The sequence below is a fragment of the Lagenorhynchus albirostris genome, chromosome 1 (assembly GCF_949774975.1).
Source record: "Lagenorhynchus albirostris chromosome 1, mLagAlb1.1, whole genome shotgun sequence".
Taxonomy (NCBI): domain Eukaryota; kingdom Metazoa; phylum Chordata; class Mammalia; order Artiodactyla; family Delphinidae; genus Lagenorhynchus; species Lagenorhynchus albirostris.
In genome coordinates, this window is record NC_083095.1 from 190,098,155 (window position 1) to 190,116,199 (window position 18,045).

Genomic DNA, 18,045 nt, shown 5'->3' on the forward strand with positions numbered 1-18,045 from the left:
ACGTTAGAAAAAAAAGATATTTGTTGAAAGAATTAATGCACTGAACATTTTCTCCCCTCTGGAATTGCCATTAGGCCCTCAGTTAAAAACTAATCTAAAAAGGGAGGGCTCTGGTTGTTTCTAGAGCTATTTAAATATCTGAGAGCAAAACTGAAATCCATTTCAAAAGCTACCAACCTTTTCTTATGACTGTAGCCAAGAGCGCTGGCTGTGGGTCCCAGGAGACCTCTTTTCAAAGTCTGACTCAGCCAGTTCCAGCTGTATGGTCTCAGGTAACCTACCTGCCCCAGCTGCTTCACCTTTTAAATGGAAATAATGTGATGTCTGCAAAGTTCGCGGTTTAGTGCTTAGCAAAGAGTAAATGCCCAATAGTGCAAACTAGTTCTTGTTTTTACTTTTTGAAAATACCACATCGTGAGGAAGAAGAAACCATTCAGACTGCTTAGGAATGGATTCCTTCCTGGGGATAATCTTTAAAAAATAAAGAAATGCTTTTGAAGTGGGAAAAGCGATTTCTTGGGGAATGTAAAACCTTTATTTACTCAAGATTACTCAGCAAAAATAATTGCTTCCGATATTTATTTTCTGGAAGGGACTATTTCCTTAAATGACAAAGGCACCCTGCTAAATTTGATATAAATACCTACATGTTTTTCAGCATAAGATGCAAGGTATCTATCTATATGTCATTAAAAAAAAATCAAAGACACCTAAAAGGCAGTCACTGTGAACAATTCAGAGGGGAAAGAAAGCATTCTGGGTTGTTACTCTTCCCAGAGACTAGCCAGTGCTGGATGTTTTCATATTTATAATCTTTGTTAATCAAAAGGCGGCTGAAATGTGGTTCAAGTTCTCCTGCGGAATATGTGTCCTTCTCACCAGAGACAATCTGAACGTTGCCCTTGGCCAAGAACAAAGTGACTGTCAGAAACTCAATATATGGGTGTTTTGTCCTCCCAATGACTTATTCATTCTAACTCCTGCTGCCTCTCCCTGCCCCCAGCCTTAACAATGAAACGAGAGGGGGTCTTGTCTGCTTTGAAAACCACATGCCCTAAATGTAGCTGTGCCAATGGTTGAGGGACAGGCAACACGGAAAGGAGGAGGCTGGACGGGCAGGGCGGGGCAGGGGCAGCTGCTGACAAGATAGGACACTAGCTGGTTAGCCTGGTTCAGGGGAGCAGCCCAGAGATGCTGGTTACATCGTCACTACTGCCCCTTCCTGGCAGCACGTGAGTGTGAGAGAGGAGAAAAAGCCAGAGGTGTAGCCAAAAGAGTTTCCAAAAGAGAAGCTAAGGGAAATACTATTGACATTAGCAGGGATTAGGGCAGGAGAAAGAGAAAAGCAAATGATTGGAAAGTAATTTCCAGCAGCCCCTTTGGAACACATGACTTTTAAAAGAGGGCAAAGGAGAGTTAGTTTCGGTGATGTGCGGGACATAAGCCAGCTGGACCAGAGATGCAGTCGCTAAACGCAAGCCGAGAGCTCGGGAGATACCTGGAAGGCCAGTTGATAAGTGAAGGTGTGTCCCCTTCGGAATCTTTCTGGAGAAACCACTCATGTTTGGGTTTCCCGGTACTATTGTGTACAAAAAACAAAACTTCAGGTAATGTCTATGAAAAGGTCGACATATACACAGACTTAATTATTATGATTTAAAACTCTCAAGGCTGATTTTTCTTAAGTAAAGAATAATTCTGGCTTTTGAAAATGTCTAAGCACGTTTTGCCATGGGGTTTCTATTCAGTTCACGGAATTTCTAGGACGTTTGGTCCAGTACTGAAATCAAGAGATCGAATAAATATATCTGAAGCCACCAAATAAAGTGTTTTTTGGGTCATTTAAAAGTATCAGGAGTCACATTCTGCCCACAAATAGCAGACAATTCTCTTGCAAGAAGCTGGATTAAAAATATCAATTAATTTATCACCTATAATTGTGTTAAGGTACACTGGTAAATAGCGAAATATAAAAATAGTGTCCATGGGCTTCCCTGGTGGTGCAGTGGTTAAGAGTCCACCTGCCGATGCAGGGGATGCGGGTTCATGCCCCGGTCTGGGAAGATCCCACATGCTGCGGAGCGGCTGGGCCCGTGCGCCATGGCCGCTGAGCCTGCGCGTCCGGAGCTTGTGCTCCGCCACGGGAGAGGCCACAGCAGTGAGAGGCCTGCGTACCGCAAAAAAAAAAAAAAAAAAAAATAGTGTCCATGCAAAACAGTACATATCAAATAAAGGTAATAAATAAAAAGAAATACAATAAGTTCATATCTTTAATTGCTATTCTATATTTTCCTTTTATATTTGTCATTGAACAATGCAGCCAACGTAACAGTTACCAAATACCAATGCAAGTCCATCTGATAAATGTTTACTGAGTTCCAACTATGTACAAAGCACTGAGCTGGGCTCTGAGAAGTAGCAAAGGTGAATCAGTACCATGCCAGCCATTAAAAAACTTACACCATGCTAGGCAGGATAAAATAGGATTTATACATTCACTCCTCAACGCACAATCAAATATAATGCAAGCCCGAATGTGACAAAGTAATAACGCCAGGCTGAAGATATCTTACCAAAAAATCATAGGCAAGGAAAACCTTGTGGTCATTATGTAGAGCGAGACACAGGAGGAATACTCAAACCACCGACCTGTACCCTCTCACGATGTAAAACGAAAGCATGGAAATTCTACAGGCTAGTTAAAATGTTTACCAGCTCAAAACCTTGCCAACCTACCTGTAAGAGTCCTTCAAGACCAGGCTGGAAACACATTTCAGAACAAAGTAATTTCCAAAAGAATAGAACAGAATAATAATTAAAATAAAATTCTCTTAATTTTCTAAAATCATTTTAATTTGGGTTTTGGTTTGAGCTCACAGGCAAGAACCTGTCGATCATCACTACCCGGCATTTTGCTGGGACCACTGAAATCTGTCACAACTAGGTGTGGAACTAGGTGTTCCCCAGTCTTGCTACACCCAAAGCAATTACCCCTCCACCCCTCCCCGTCTCCAGTATTATAGCCATTTAGCCCGGGGTAAATAAAAAAAGTCAGATGTATGGGAAGCCATCTTATTTCCAACAATAAAGGGTCTAATTTCTCGACATTTATTTAAACATAGGAATAGTCTGGCATATCCTCTGTGGCCCGGAAAGGAGGCAATTGATGTGGCTCAGGATACAGAGGAAGAAGAGAGAGCGATGGATGCCTGCTTCAGAAAATCATCAGTTAGTAACTCATACGCCTACATCCCAGAGTCATTTTAAGGCTCAAATGCTTTTTGTACGACAGAATGCTTTGCAAACTGTGACATATGCTATACAACTTTCTGAATATAACCTTCATTAATCAGAATAAACCTTGGTCAGTATTGCCCTAAAAAATTATCAGGCCACTTATGAGACCAATGAGTTCTCAGGATGTAATGTACAACGTGGTAAATGTAATGAACACTGCTGTATTTTATTTATGGAAGTTGTTAAGAGTGAATCCTAAGAGTTCTCATCACAAGGAAAAATACTCTTTTTCTATTTCTTTGACTTTGGATCTATATGAGATGATGAGGTACACTCAACTCACTCTGGTCATCGTTTCATGATGTGTATACGTCAAATCATGATGCTGCACACCTGAAACTTACACAGTGCTGTATGTCAACTATATCTCAATAAAACTAGAAGAAAAAACTAAAGATAAAAACAAAGACAAACAAAAGCAAACAAACTTATCAGGGGGTTGTTTAAGAATATGTTGAGGTCAGCATTTGTAAAATGAAATCATACCCAGACCTGGGGGATCTGCTGGGATCCATTTATCCATCACAACTTAGATGTGGGACTAGCCAAAAAGCCAAATAACCACTACCATCGTGGCGGATACTCAAAGCCTGACGCTTCACATATGATAAATACAAATGTATGTGACAAGACGTAAACGAATGTGAAGGCATCACGTGGAGACCGCAGTGAGCCCTTCACAATGCTGGTCTCCTCCTTGCCTTTCCTCTCCAAGACGACACAGCACTGCACATCTGTGAGTTCCTGGTGAGTCACCTCCCACATGTAAGGAGAGTGGGTCCAGCCTGAGCTCGCCCTAAGTCAATTCAAAGCAGGAGGGATTTGGAAGAGCATTTCTCCAAGTAAGGCTTTCAGGACCCTTGAGGTCGGCCAAGGCACTTACTAAGGTGAGGTTTTCTGCCATCAAATCCAGAAAGAAGGTGGGGTAGGTGGGGAGAGACCTAAATTTAATGAAACGTTCACTGTCCACGAGGCTGTCCTGGGCACTTGGTCTGCTCCATGTCACAGAGCGCGGCCGCTTCTCTGCCCTTCTCTGACTCACCCACTGCAGCCGGCGGTCGCCCCCTTCACCTGCCCCTCCTTCACTCCTCACCGTCCTTGTCGACTCTGCCTCCCCGCCTGCCCCTCTAAAGCTCAGGGGGCTCCATGGCTCTGTCTCCTTTCCTCCTCAGTAATCAAGGCCGTGACGATCTCACCAGCTTTCACTCCCCTGCGGACCGTCTGCCAGTGGTTTCTCCCCATCCGCTCCCTCCCTTGAACTCAGGCTCTTGGGTTCATTTCCATTTGGGTACCTGACAACTAAAAGTTTACCTGTCCAAACATGAACTCTCGATTTCCCTCCAAACTCAGCTTGTGCTGGTGTCGTCCCTATTTCAGCCATTGGCAACGCCCTGCTCTGAGCTGCCCCGGCCAGAAAACGGAGACTCACCTTTAACTCCTCTGTTTCTCTCTTACGTCACATCCAAGCCATCAGCAAATCCTCTTGGTTCCCTTCAAGAGATGACCTCTTTTCACGACCTCTGCTGCGTTCACGCAAGTTCAAGCCACGGCCCTCTCTCACCTAGATTACTGAGATGACCTCTTAATTATTCTACCTGTTCTCATGCTTGCCCCCTACCAGGTTTGCAGCCACAGTAATCGTCTTAAGATGGGAGGCAGATTGGTCATTCTTTTCTTGGAAACCCTTATATGGCTGCACACATCATCTAGAGCAAAACCCAAAGCCCTCTCACGATGGGCAACAGGTCCCCACTGATCTGCCCACCTCACCTGACACATCTCACCAATGTCACCCCATCACTCCACCCCCCTCCAGGCTCCTGCCTCACTGGTGACTGGGGGTTGCCTCAAACGCTCCACACACGGTGTCCACTCAGGCCTTTGCAGGGGCTGCATCTCCCTGGAGCCGTCCACCTCCAGAGCTACACGGCTCGCTGGCTCTCTTTATGCAGGTCTCTGCTGCACGCCTATCTTATCAGAGAGACTTTCCTGACCACTTTATATCAAACAGCAGCCCCGATCGCTTCTTTTATTTTAATCATTACTTTTTAAAATTTTAATTATTATCTATTCCTTGACGTACAGTCGATTTATAATGTTGTGTTAAGTTCTCCTGTACAGCAAAGTCAGTTATACATATATATATATATATATATATACACATTCTTTTAAAAATTCTTTTCCATGATGGTTTATCACAGGATACTGAATATAATCCCCAGTGCTCTACAGTAGGACCTTGCTGTTTATCCATCCTATAGGCACTAGTTTGCATCTGCTCACCCCACACTCCCACTCCATCCCTCCCCCAGCCCCCTCCCCCTCGGCAGCCACCAGCCTGTTCTCCATGTCTGTGTCAGTCTCTTCCTTTTGATGAAAGGTATGCCCTGGCTCCCCAAAATGGTGAATTGAAGTGCAGCACTGATCTCGCTAACCCACAGGCTCCCAAACCTACGGAACATGATGGAAGTTTGGGACCAAGTTTTCCACCATGGAGCTGGGGGAGGCCCAGGCTCAGATGAAAAGATACATCTTTTTATCAAGGGACAAAATTTATTTCTGGAGCCTGGGGGCATTGTTTTGAAGACATAATAATAGCAGGTGAGTGTTTTAAAATGTGAAAAAAAACAGATCACATCTGGAGAGTGGCAATGAAGCCACGGGTTCTTTTCTCTGTTTTTTAAATCTTGCCTGGATGTTGTTATTTTGTGTCTCTTAACATTATGCTTAACTCTTTTTTAATAATTACGCTCGGTTAACAAGTTAACAGTGGGAAGGATTAGTGTCATACAAACATAATGATTGAATATATGACACTACCAGCCTCTGTATGAGAGCTAAGTGAGGTCCTTACAAAGTCAAGAATCGATGTAGGTGGAGAGAGACACAGCGGTGACGAAACTTTTTCTCTCTAGACAGGGGTAATGCTTACACATTTCCCCAATTCACCAGCCTGTGTCCTTAAAATACCACACGCAGTTTGATATAAATTATACCTCAATTTAAAAATATATCACTGTTGGGGCTTCCCTGGTGGCGCAGTGGTTGAGAGTCCGCCTGCCGATGCAGGGGACGTGGGTTCATGCCCCGGTCCAGGAGGATCCCACATGCCGCGGAGCGGCTGGGCCCGTGAGCCATGGCCGCTGAGCCTGTGCGTCCGGAGCCTGTGCTCCGCAGCGGGAGAGGCCACAACAGTGAGAGCCCCGCGTACCGAAAAAAAAAAAAAAAAAAAAAAAAAGAAATCACTGTTGGGACATGGAGAACAGACTTGTGGTTGCCAAGGGGGGGTGGGGAGGAAGGAGTGGAGTGTGGGGTGAGCAGAGGCAATTATGTATAGGATGCATCAACAACAAGACCCTACTGTAGAGCACAGGGGACTGTATTCAATATCCTGGGATAAACCACCATGGAAAAGAGGATGAAAAAGAATGTGTGTATGTGTAACTGAATCCCTTTGCTCTACGGCAGAAATTAACACAACACTGTAAATCAACCCTACCTCAAAAACATTTTTAAAAATATCTCACCACCAGGTTATAGACTGAAGCTTTCTTGAGTAATCAAAAGGTAGAAAGAGAGTCTTCTTGGGGCAGAAGCAAGATAAACATGTTAGATAACCAATTTCACCCAGGCTCCCTCGGGGCTAATCTCAGTGCTAAACGCCAAATGCTGCAATCTTGGCCAAGAAAGGGTGAGAGGACGGAGGGCTGGAGGGAAGGGTGGAGTCTGCGGCAGGGGCCAGGGTGGCCTTCTGAGGGGGGATCAGGTTGCCTGTTCCCAGATCCATTTGGGTTTCCACATCTCCTGCTTGGCTTCTAATGAAGTAACCAAGCAAAGTCATGCAGGGATTCAACTGCCTTGGTCAGAGACCAGCCTAGAATCAGCCTTTCGGGGCTGGAGGCTGCATTGACAAGGCCAGCGGCTTGTCAAAGCGGCCAGCGGCTTTTTGGCTCACGTATCACGATCCCCACTCACAGCTGAGCAGTATTTATGTGGCCTCAAGACCACATACAAGGATTCTAAGCCCAGACAAAGTGGAAAGAGCCTGGTAGTAGAAGCAAGGGCTACTCCAAGCATACTCTGCTGACTGGGGTCACTGGTCCACAGGTAGGTGAAAGGCTTGGACCAGAATGTAAATGACCAGCCCTGAGTCCGCTGTGCAGTTCAGTGGCATCTTCTTCCCAGCACAACTTTCCTGAGGAAGGAAATGACCCAAGACTTACATTCCTTGCAAGTCCCTTATACGTTGTGGGCTGATGATTGGCTGTTTCAGGTGGCACTGCTACTGTTTCTTGACACTTTATGAAGACATGGAAAACAGCAGAACATTCATTCAGAAATGACTGATGGAGCCCCTTGGTATGTGTTAGATGCTGGGAAGGAGATAGGAAAGTGACTGAGACACGGTATCTACCTTTCCTGTAAGGCTTCTACTAAAGCAATGCTATCACTGAGATCGTCCTTACCCATCTTACAGATTGGCTTAATACCAGATTCAAGGCGCCATGTTTGGGGGCATCCTGACAAAATCGTGAACATCCTTGTCTGGGTGTGTCAGCTTTGCTGTAGGATGCTGGGCATTGAAATGCCCCTCTTCCTGAGACATGAGGTGCAGCTGAAGCTGCATTTGTGAGACACCTCATCTGGTTCCTGAGCTCGAATTTCTCTCCTTTCCCCCTTTTGGCAGAATCATCATCAACCAGAAGCCAGACTGGTAACACTAGGGCTCCCTGTACCAATTCAAGCTACAGCTTTATAACCGTGCTGGGAAAAGGACAGTCTGATAAAGAGAAGAACAGACTGCTTTGGGAATCTAAGCACCAGAGAATGTGTAAGAGACTCCCAAAATGACTCTTAGGTTTCTCCTAAGACAGACAGAAGCTTATACAAACTTGGAGAGGTCAAGAAAGCAGGCAGATGGGAAGGTGGACTCTCTGAACGTGCTCTCATAGGTTGATAGCCCAAGGAGAATGAGATCCCCAGATATGATCTGAGCACTGCAGAGCACAGGTGGACCCAGTGCTACCTGTGCTATTGACAGTTCATGTTCATTAATGTCCCCTAAGATTGGACTAGACATTTTGGCAGTCAAATAAAGGACTTACTGTCAACTAAAAGTTCTAGGTCTGTTTCCCATGAACTGCTGTTAAATCAGGTTTCCCCAATCCTGAACTTGTACATTGATTTTTTTTTCCCCTTCTAAATACAGGACTTTCTTAAATTTCATCTTGTTAGTTTCCAGCCATCGTTCCAGGTACATGTGCTCTCTCGCCTCCATGCTCATGTTCTCTCTTCCTTCTCTCTCTCTCACCCTCCCTCTAATCTCTTCTCTCTCCATCCCTCCCTCTCCCCTCTCTCTCTCTTTTGCTATCATCAAATTTATTTACACAGTCCCTCCTCCAGAAATCTGACCACCCTAACACTGGCATCTCCCAGATCATCTGATGAAATGCCAAACAGGACCAAGCCCAACGTGGAACCAGAAACTCCATCACTTCATGCCCGGGTAACTGCAACCACCTCTTTAGTGACCTCCCTGACTGTAATCGATTCTCCTTCAGACCAGTCCCCCCCAATCCTCCACCGCTATCTTTCTAAAGTACATCATCGAGCATACTTGTTTTAAAATCCTTCAGACACTTCCCACTGTACTGTCCACAAGGAGAAGGCCAAATGCCTTGTCATAAGATGCTCTATGGTTGGTCCCCACCTGGCTCTCCTGCTTCATCCCGTCCCCCTCCTTCTAGGTCACCTGAAGCAGCCTCCCCTCCATGTCTAGCAAACTCACCACATCCTTAAGGACTTGGTTCAACTATGCCCGCTTCTCCAAGGGAGAAGGTTGAATACCTCATCTTGGTGTTCCCATGTCACCCAGCCTTGAGCTGTATAACCTTATCAACCTCACTGTGTTGTAGTTATATCTCCCACACTTAAAAAAAAATGACACGCCCACCCAAGAGCACAGTGCCTGGCACAAGATAGTTTTCTTAAACTACTTCAGAGCTGAAATTAACCCATAAATCAAGACTTCTGAGGTCTGGGTGGATGGACAGATATCTATTGAGTTTGAGTCCCCCCAGACTATATGTTTTCATTTTGTTTATGAGGATGAGGCCTTTAATACCTTATGTAAATCCACATAAATGGTTTCTATAATATCCCTGACCTTCTTTCCTAAAGTTTCTAACCTTCAAAGGTCAAAAACAGCAAAACCTCTTTTCCACTATGATGGAAAATAGAACTGACATTAATAACAAGAGCAGCGTGTCATGGAAAGAACTCTGACGGATTCGGAGACCTTGAATGACCGCATCATGGACTCAGCTATATGGTCTTATATAGATCATATAATCTTCTGAGGTTTTTTCATGTATAAAATAGATTTTTAAACTAAATAATCTCCCGGGTTACTTCTGGTTCTGAGAGTTTAAAATTCTTTAACATAGAATATCTGTTTTGTGGGGTCCTGGGGTGAGCCAGCTCTCCATAGGGCAGAGGTTACCTCTCGGGAGAGGGCTATAGGATTACTGTGGATGAGACGGTGACCTTGAGTGTAACCGAACTTTTTAATGATGTGGCAACTGTCTGGCAGAGGATTGTATCACCAAGAAATAAGAATTCACCCAAAGCTGTCAAAGACAGGAGTTGCTCTGGGTTTGTATCCCTAAGTATACAATATGATGACATGCTTTAACTCCCTGTAACCCCTAAGAGTTAACAGACAAAAAAGTGCTTCCTGCCACCAAAAGGAAGTCAAACCCAGCACAGTAACATTAGTTTCACCCTGTGGGTGTCCAGCTCTAATTCTATAACAGCTCCTAATGATAAAACACGATTCAGCTTAGGAAGAACAGTTATTAACTTCGGCATCTCATTCAAATTAAAAGTTTATTTGCTGCAAGTTGTTTGGAAAGCTGCTAATGATTTCTTTGTATTCACTAGCAGTGAATATGTATGCTACTATTCATACACACTATGAATGTGCAAAGGCACAAGCACACAGGCACAACTTTACATCTTAAAATCCGGCAGACTTTTGCATTTTTAGGACAAACCAGCTAGTATTGGGGGTGACACAGTCTTATTTCTTTCAATGGACAGAAATGGATACTTGCCAGTGAAAACAGAATAAAATGGAAAAAAATGGCCATGAGTTAACCATAAAAATAGCCCAAATTTAGAAGAACACGGCCAGGACTGATGTTTGGGGATACAGGGACTGAAAGGTGAAAGCGATCCTGTGCTGATACAAAAATAGACACGTGAGAAGCACCCAGTGGTCTCTTTAAAGAGTAGATCCTCGGAGATCTCTGTTCTTATGACATCCTGCCCTGACGCAGAGTCTGTTAGGAACCTTCCTGCCCTGGTAGAGACAGGAGCTGACCCAGGAACACCGATGGTCCAGAGGCAGGTGCCTTCCTCAGCATCTCCCTAATTAACCAAAACAATGAGCTTCAGGCTCTGGAGACGGTTTTTAGATGCAAACCTCTCACTGGGAGATGCCCAAACAATCAGAAATAAAGGATAAAAACTCTAATCCAAAATGATACGTGCACCCCTGCGTTCATAGCAGCACTATTTACAACAGCCAAGACATGGAAACAACCTGTGTCCATCGACAGAGGAATGGATGAAGAAGATGTGGTATATATATGTGTACACACACACACACACACACACACACACACACACACACACACACACAATGGAATATTACTCAGCCTTGAAAAAGAATGAAACAATGCCATTTGCAGCAACGTGGATGGCCCGAGAAATTATCATACTAAGTGAAGTAAGTCAGAAACAGAAAGACAAATATCATATGACATCACTTATATGTGGAATCTAAAATATGACACAAATGAACATATCTACAAAACAGAAACTGACCTACAGACACAGAGATCAGACTTGTGGTAGCCAAAGGGGAGGTGGGGAGGGAGAGGGATGGAGTGGGAATGTGGGATGAGCAGATGCAAACTATTATGTATATGATGGATAAACCACAAGGTCCTACTGTAGAGCACAGGGAACTATATTCAATATCCTGTGATAAACCACAATGAAAAGAATATGAAAAAGAATATATACATGTATAACTGAATAACTGAATATATGTATATGTATAACTGAATATATGTATAACTGAATGTATAACTTTCCTGTATAGCGGAAATTAACACACCTTTGTAAATCAACTAAACTTCAATAAAATTAAAAACAAAAGAAAACAAAACAAAAAAAGTTTTTTGAATTCAAAAGAAAGAAAGACTGCAGCATAATCCCCCTTCCTTCCTAGCTGGCCAGAGTCTGCATGTCACAGTGTGGCAGTAACAGATCGTTCTGGAGGATATACCCTGGCCTATCTTCCTGGCCAACGCTCCATTGCGAGGGAAGCCCAGTCTGAACCATCAGATCACCAGTGGCGGCTGCCCCTGGTCAAATGTCAGCATCAGCTCTGCATGAAACCCCCATCATCATTTTCTGGCCACGAATGATACAGTTTACTATGTGGGAGAAGGTGTGATGGGGATCCCAGTAGAGTAATAAACAAACAAACAAGCAAAAACAAGGGTTTTCCAGAGCAGGTCACCACTAGGAAATCAGGTGTGATTCTCTTCTTTCCAGTCATGTAGGGAAGTATAGACACTCAGGAGAAGAGCAGCTGTGGGACGCGGGGTAGTGAATGAGTCCCTTCACGCACAGAAGGAACCGAGATGGTGCATCTTATTGCTTTCAATATTAAGAGATACGCCGAGGAGCAAATTCAGCAAGAGCTTTGAATTTAGGATTTCTAATAGAGCTCAGAGTTTTAAATTTTTGAATAATAATTCATAGGCCCCCGATCCCTTTGAATTTTATTCTAAAATTCACAGTGGCTGAAGTAACAAAGAACGGTTCGTATCAGTAACACCACCTCGTCAGAAAACGTAGTTCCTGAAATCCCAGACTTAACAGGATTTGGCAGGATTTGGGGAATGGTGGTTGGGAGGTGTTTTATGCTCTATTACTGATATAATATAGCATATATATATATATACACACACACACACACACATATATACAATGTGGTGTATATATACTGCTCTGTTACTATGTACATTCTTAGTTTGCTGCAGAACAATGTTTTCACCTGACTTCCTGGGAAACTAACAGGGTTTCTGAACTGAAGACCCTGTGACTAACATACATACACATACATACATTAACATACACACATACATATGTTCTTTATCATATAAACTGAACGTTAAATAATTCTAAAATAAACTTACTACTCAGCTAAATATTGCCCTAGAGATTGTTACTGAGCTTATAATGCTTAAAAACAGTACAGTACAGTGTAAGAACTAATGATTATTCTGTGTGTACATATATTTCTGCATTAGCATATATGAGAATATACAAAAACCATGCATTCGCTATCTGGCTCACATTTGAAATTTAGGACACCACGGGCAGTGTTTTGATGTTATAGTTCATGAGTGATGTATTCCTATTTAATTAATGAAACAAAAAGAGCCTCTTTCTCGTGAGCACAAAATGAAACGATGGAATGGGCATGACTTAATTCAGAGATGAATAGTTCCAAATCCTGGTAGAGCTAGGTGATGAAAGAGTAAAATACAGCAGTGAGAAAAATACTCCGTTTCAGTGATAGGACAAATCCATGATTAAGTATGGCATTCAATTGTTTTGTTATTTGTAGATAATTATTTTTGGTCATTCCTTAATCTTCTAAACTTCTCTGTCACATATTTCCAGGTCAGACACCATCTTATTTTCACTTATGGTTACTGGGTCACCGAGGGTTCTCTGGTTACTGTTTCAGTTCACAAAATATTTTTTGTCTTTCTTCTCCCCAAGTGGAAGTGAGACAACAATGACCTTCTGACACCTGAATTTCCTGGCTCTAGAGAAAGGACAACTAGCAGAATGTTCATCCATTTAAATCCATCTTTAAAAGGTGAATAAATAGAATCATTGCCAAATAAATCCCAATGCTACTTTAACATCATACCTGTCACATTATTTTCCATCCTTTTTTAATGTAAATATATCTGAGGTATTTTCCTTACACGTATGAAATGATTTGTGTTTCTTTGCCTGTAAGTCATAGAATTGTATGCCTTGAGTGGCTTCAAAAAAAATAAGGCACGTGCTTCCTTGTGAACTCCTTTACAATTTCTCAATACTTTTAAGCCTTTCTTCCATGAAAGTAAGGCGCTGTCAGGCTAAGGCTTACGAAAATTTCCAGGTAACGTGCCTCTTCAAATAATCTAGAAGGAGATGGGCTCTTGAGATTTTAAGTGATATATATTTTTGAATATTGAGATTTTAACTCACAGAGAACTATTAAGAATTCTGTCATTTTACCTGGAATACTCAACGTGGTTTTAATTATTATTACAACTGCTTCAAAATCTCATCTACTATATGTGATCTAGATGGCTAACCTAGACACCATGATAATAAACAGTTTTCATGATATGGCACTCAGAAATTAGATTCCTCATTATTTTTTAACCCATGTAACCAAACTGCGATGTTAAGTTTGTCTGTCCTGCTCACACAGCCCATGAAGAGTTTGCTTTGACAGAGCGTAACTAACGCCAAAACACTGCTTCTACTAGGAAAAGCAAATTTCCCAAACAACAGACTTCCCTTTCAAAGCACGAGACAATAGGTCCCTAAATTTTAAGCAGTTAAGTTCAAAGGCTGGACAAAGGCCCTCAAAATACAATCAGGACCCATACTATTGAATTCTCTTAGAAACTAATATCCCTAAATATTCTAGTATAGATGATCAAGCAAGTGGTGACAGGTCTTGAGGTCAACATACTTCAATAACTAAAATAAGCTGCTTTAGATATACAACTGCCATATGAAGACGACCATATGTACTGCTCCGTTCCAATGTGGAATAAACAGGAGTATTTTCCAACATCCTTTTTTTTCTTCCAGAATAAACTTGCTTTATCTCGGGTTCTCATCCTTCCTCAATTCACCTGCAAAGCTAACGCTCGTTTGAACTGAAAAAATACATGTCGGAGTCTGTCTAGACAATTACCCCAAACCGTTATGTAGGATGTTTAAGTAGATTGCATTTTAATTGGTCATCATGCTTATTAGATTTAAATATCTAAACTGAACTTAAATTTAAATTTAGATATTTCAATTGAGAAAGAAACACATATCCTCTCTGGCATCTGACTTTTTGATTTTATTCCTTTTCTGATTTTCCATAGATTGACCCTATGACACAGCGATTTCTCCTACTGGCTGATCTTTTCAATGAGATGCTCGTATACACAGCTGTCTTCTTAGCGTGCCAATATACTTATAAAACATATGTCACAGTTATATTCAGCGTATATCACAGTCACACTTCATACCCTAAACTGAGACCCAGTGGAAACTGGTTAGTGGTGTCCTTCTGCTTGGTGACTTTAAATGACTGCAACAAAAACAATCGCCCCAAAGTCTTGGGTATGACCACAGAAAAACAAAGAAAAAGACAGTTGTTAAAGGCAAGTGAGAAACACAGTAAGAAGAAAGGTCATGAGGAGGACCTTCAAGACGGTGGAGGAGTGAGACGTGGCAATCCCCACAAATACATCAAAAATACTTCTACGTGTGGAACAACTCCTACAGAACACCTAAGACCTCACACTTCCCAAAGGCAAGAAACTCCCCACATACCGGCCGTGTGGCTGACAGGGTCTTGGTGCTCTGACCGGGTGTCAGGCCTGAGCCTCTGAGGTGGGAGAGCCGAGTTCAGGACATTGGACCACCAGAGACCTCCCGGCTCCATGTAATATCAATCGGTGAGAGCTCTCCTAGAGATCTCTGTCTCAACACTAAGACCCAGCTCCACCCAACGACCAGCAAGCTCCAGTGCTGGACACCCCAGGCCACACAACTAGCAAGACAGGAGCACAACCCCACCCATCAGCAGAGAGGCTGCCTAAAATCATAATAAGGTCACAGACACGCCAAAAAACACCACCAGAAGTGGACCTGCCCACCAGAAAGACAAGATCCAGCCTCATCCACCAGAACACAGGCACTAGTCCCCTCCACCAGGAAGCCTACACAACCCACTGAACCAACTTTAGCCACTGGGGACAGACACCAAAAACAATGGAAACTACGAACCTGCAGCCTGCAAAAAGGAGACCCCAAACACAGTAAGATAAGCAAAATGAGAAGACAGAAAAACACACAGCAGATGAAGGAGCAAGGTAAAAACCCACCAGACCAAACAAATGAAGAGGAAATAGGCAGTCTACCTGAAAAAGAATTCAGAATAATGATAGTAAAGATGATTCAAAATCTTGGAAATAGAATAGAGAAAATGCAAGAAACATTTAACAAGGACCTAGAAGAACTAAAGATGAAACAAACAATGATGAACAACACAATAAATGAAATTAAAAATTCTCTAGAAGGAATCAACAGCAGAATAACTGAGGCAGAAGAACAGATAAGTGACCTGGAAGATAAAGTAGTGGAAATAACTACTGCAGAGCAGAATAAAGAAAAAAGAATGAAAAGAACTGAGGACAGTCTCGGAGACCTCTGGGACAACATTAAACGCACCAACATTCGAATTATAGGGGTCCCAGAAGAAGAAGAGAAAAAGAAAGGGACTGAGAAAATATTTGAAGAGATTATAGTCGAAAACTTCCCTAATATGGGAAAGGAAATAGTCAATCAAGTCCAGGAAGCACAGAGAGCCCCATACAGGATAAATCCAAGGAGAAACATGCCAAGACACATATTAATCAAACTATCAAAAATTAAATACAAAGAAAAAATATTAAAAGCAGCAAGGGAAAAGCAACAAATGATGTATAAGGGAATCCCCGTAAGGTTAACAGCTGATCTTTCAGCAGAAACTCTGCAAGCCAGAAGGGGGTGGCAGGACATATTTAAAGTGATGAAGGGGAAAAACCTACAACCAAGATTACTCTACCCAGCATGCATCTCATTCAGATTTGATGGAGAAATTAAAACCTTTACAGACAAGCAAAAGCTGAGAGAGTTCAGCACCACCAAACCAGCTTTACAACAAATGCCAAGGGAACTTCTCTAGGCAGGAAACACAAGAGAAGGAAAAGACCTACAATAATAAACCCAAAACAGTTAAGAAAATGATAATAGGAACATACGACGTAGAGAATGGACTTGAGGACGGGGAGGAGGAAGGGTAAGCTGGGACGAAGTGAGAGAGTGGCATGGACATATACACACTACCAAACGTAAAATAGATCGCTAGTGGGAAGCAGCCGCATAGCACAGGGAGATCAGCTCAGTGTTTTGTGTCCACCTAGAGGGGTGGGGTAGGGAGGCTCAAGAGGGAGATGCAAGAGGGAGGAGATATGGGGATATATGTGTACGTAAAGCGGATTCACTTTGTTATAAAGCAGAAACTAACACAACAACGTAAAGCAATTATACTCCAATAAAGATGTTAAAAAAAGAAAAAGGTCCTGAAAGTGTGTCCCCATGACACCTGTTCAATTTATTCTTTTAAAAAAGAACACACCAAGAATTATATAAATCAAAAAGACCAGGAAGCTTTCTGCTTCCGTAGGACCTGTGTTGAGACTGCGGAAATTAAAAAACCATAAATCGCATTATTTCTGCGGTGAGCCCAGACTTCCGCAGAGCGCTGAGGACCCCCAGATCCCAGACACAGCAGTGGCAGAGGGGACGCAGGTGTCCGCAGGTCAGCACTTACCTGGCTCGAGCCTCGGCAGGGAGTGGCAGGTCGCCTGTTGAGTGGCTCGGAGAGGCTGGCTGCCCAGGTGGCGGCCCGGGCAGGCTGTGCGTTGGCTTTGGGGACCTCGGCATTTCACCGAGGGTGCAGTCTCGCCCGGAGAATGGGAAGGATGCAGAACCCTCCCCCGCGGGGGGCAGGTCTCGGGCTGGCCCGGTGGCACTGGGCTCTTGACCTCGTCTTTGGTTTTCTACGTTGAGCAGCACCTCTGCGTCAGAAACACCATCGCGCCGGTGGAGGGCGTGGTCCTTGGACCCAGCCACGCAGCTCCTGAGCCCCGGGATCTCGGTCCTGGAGTAGGAAGCGCCCGAATCTCTGCTGGGCTCAGCAGAGCGGTCACTTTTCCCTCCCCTTTTCTCAGCCGTCTCAGGGTCCTTCCTGGACTTGCTGTATCGAGAAGGAGATTCAGCGTCGCCTTCCGGGTCCAGGGTGAGCCCATACTTTTCTGCCAGCTGCCGTCTCCTCTCTGCTTTGTACCTGGCGATCCTTTCGGCTTTGGACTCTAGGCCCTGGGTGTCCATGATGCTGGAACCGTAGGGGGAGTCACCATGGATGCCCGAGGATTCTGTGCAGTGTTTGGACCGAGTCTGCTTTTCTAAGGAAGAATCCAAAGTTTCTTCCTCTTCATTTGATTGGCCTACAAGAAGATCACACACACAGATTTCAAGCAAATAATAAAATGAGGTTATTCTACTCTGTTCCGTACACGATATGCTCCGAGCGCCCAGGCTGTGAAGGTCCAATTTCTCACTTACGTGCAGCTGCCTAAAATGATTTACCTGGGATGCTGAAGAAGTTTGAGGTCTGCAGTGAAATACATAAAGGCCGTGACGTTCAATGGGCTGCATAAGCTGGGTCAAGCATGGCCGCAGCTACAGCTCAGTCCCGGCAGCCCTCACTCTAGTTCAGTGCCTATTTCCCCTTATTTACTTTTCTGCTTTTGAGTTTAATGTTTCATGTGT

The 18,045-nt window shown here is 43.5% G+C and overlaps 1 protein-coding gene across 1 annotated transcript in view; it reads right to left on the minus strand.

The window, feature by feature from the left end:
- SVIL (supervillin) overlaps positions 1 to 18,045 on the minus strand; it is a 139,826-nt gene that overhangs the window by 67,875 nt on the left and 53,906 nt on the right. The window contains exons 6-7 of the mRNA XM_060163252.1: positions 17,045 to 17,720; positions 1,499 to 1,579 (exon numbers count right to left, since the gene is read on the minus strand). Of these exons, the coding sequence (XP_060019235.1) occupies positions 1,499 to 1,579; positions 17,045 to 17,720 (757 nt within the window). The remainder of the gene's footprint in view (positions 1 to 1,498; positions 1,580 to 17,044; positions 17,721 to 18,045) is intronic.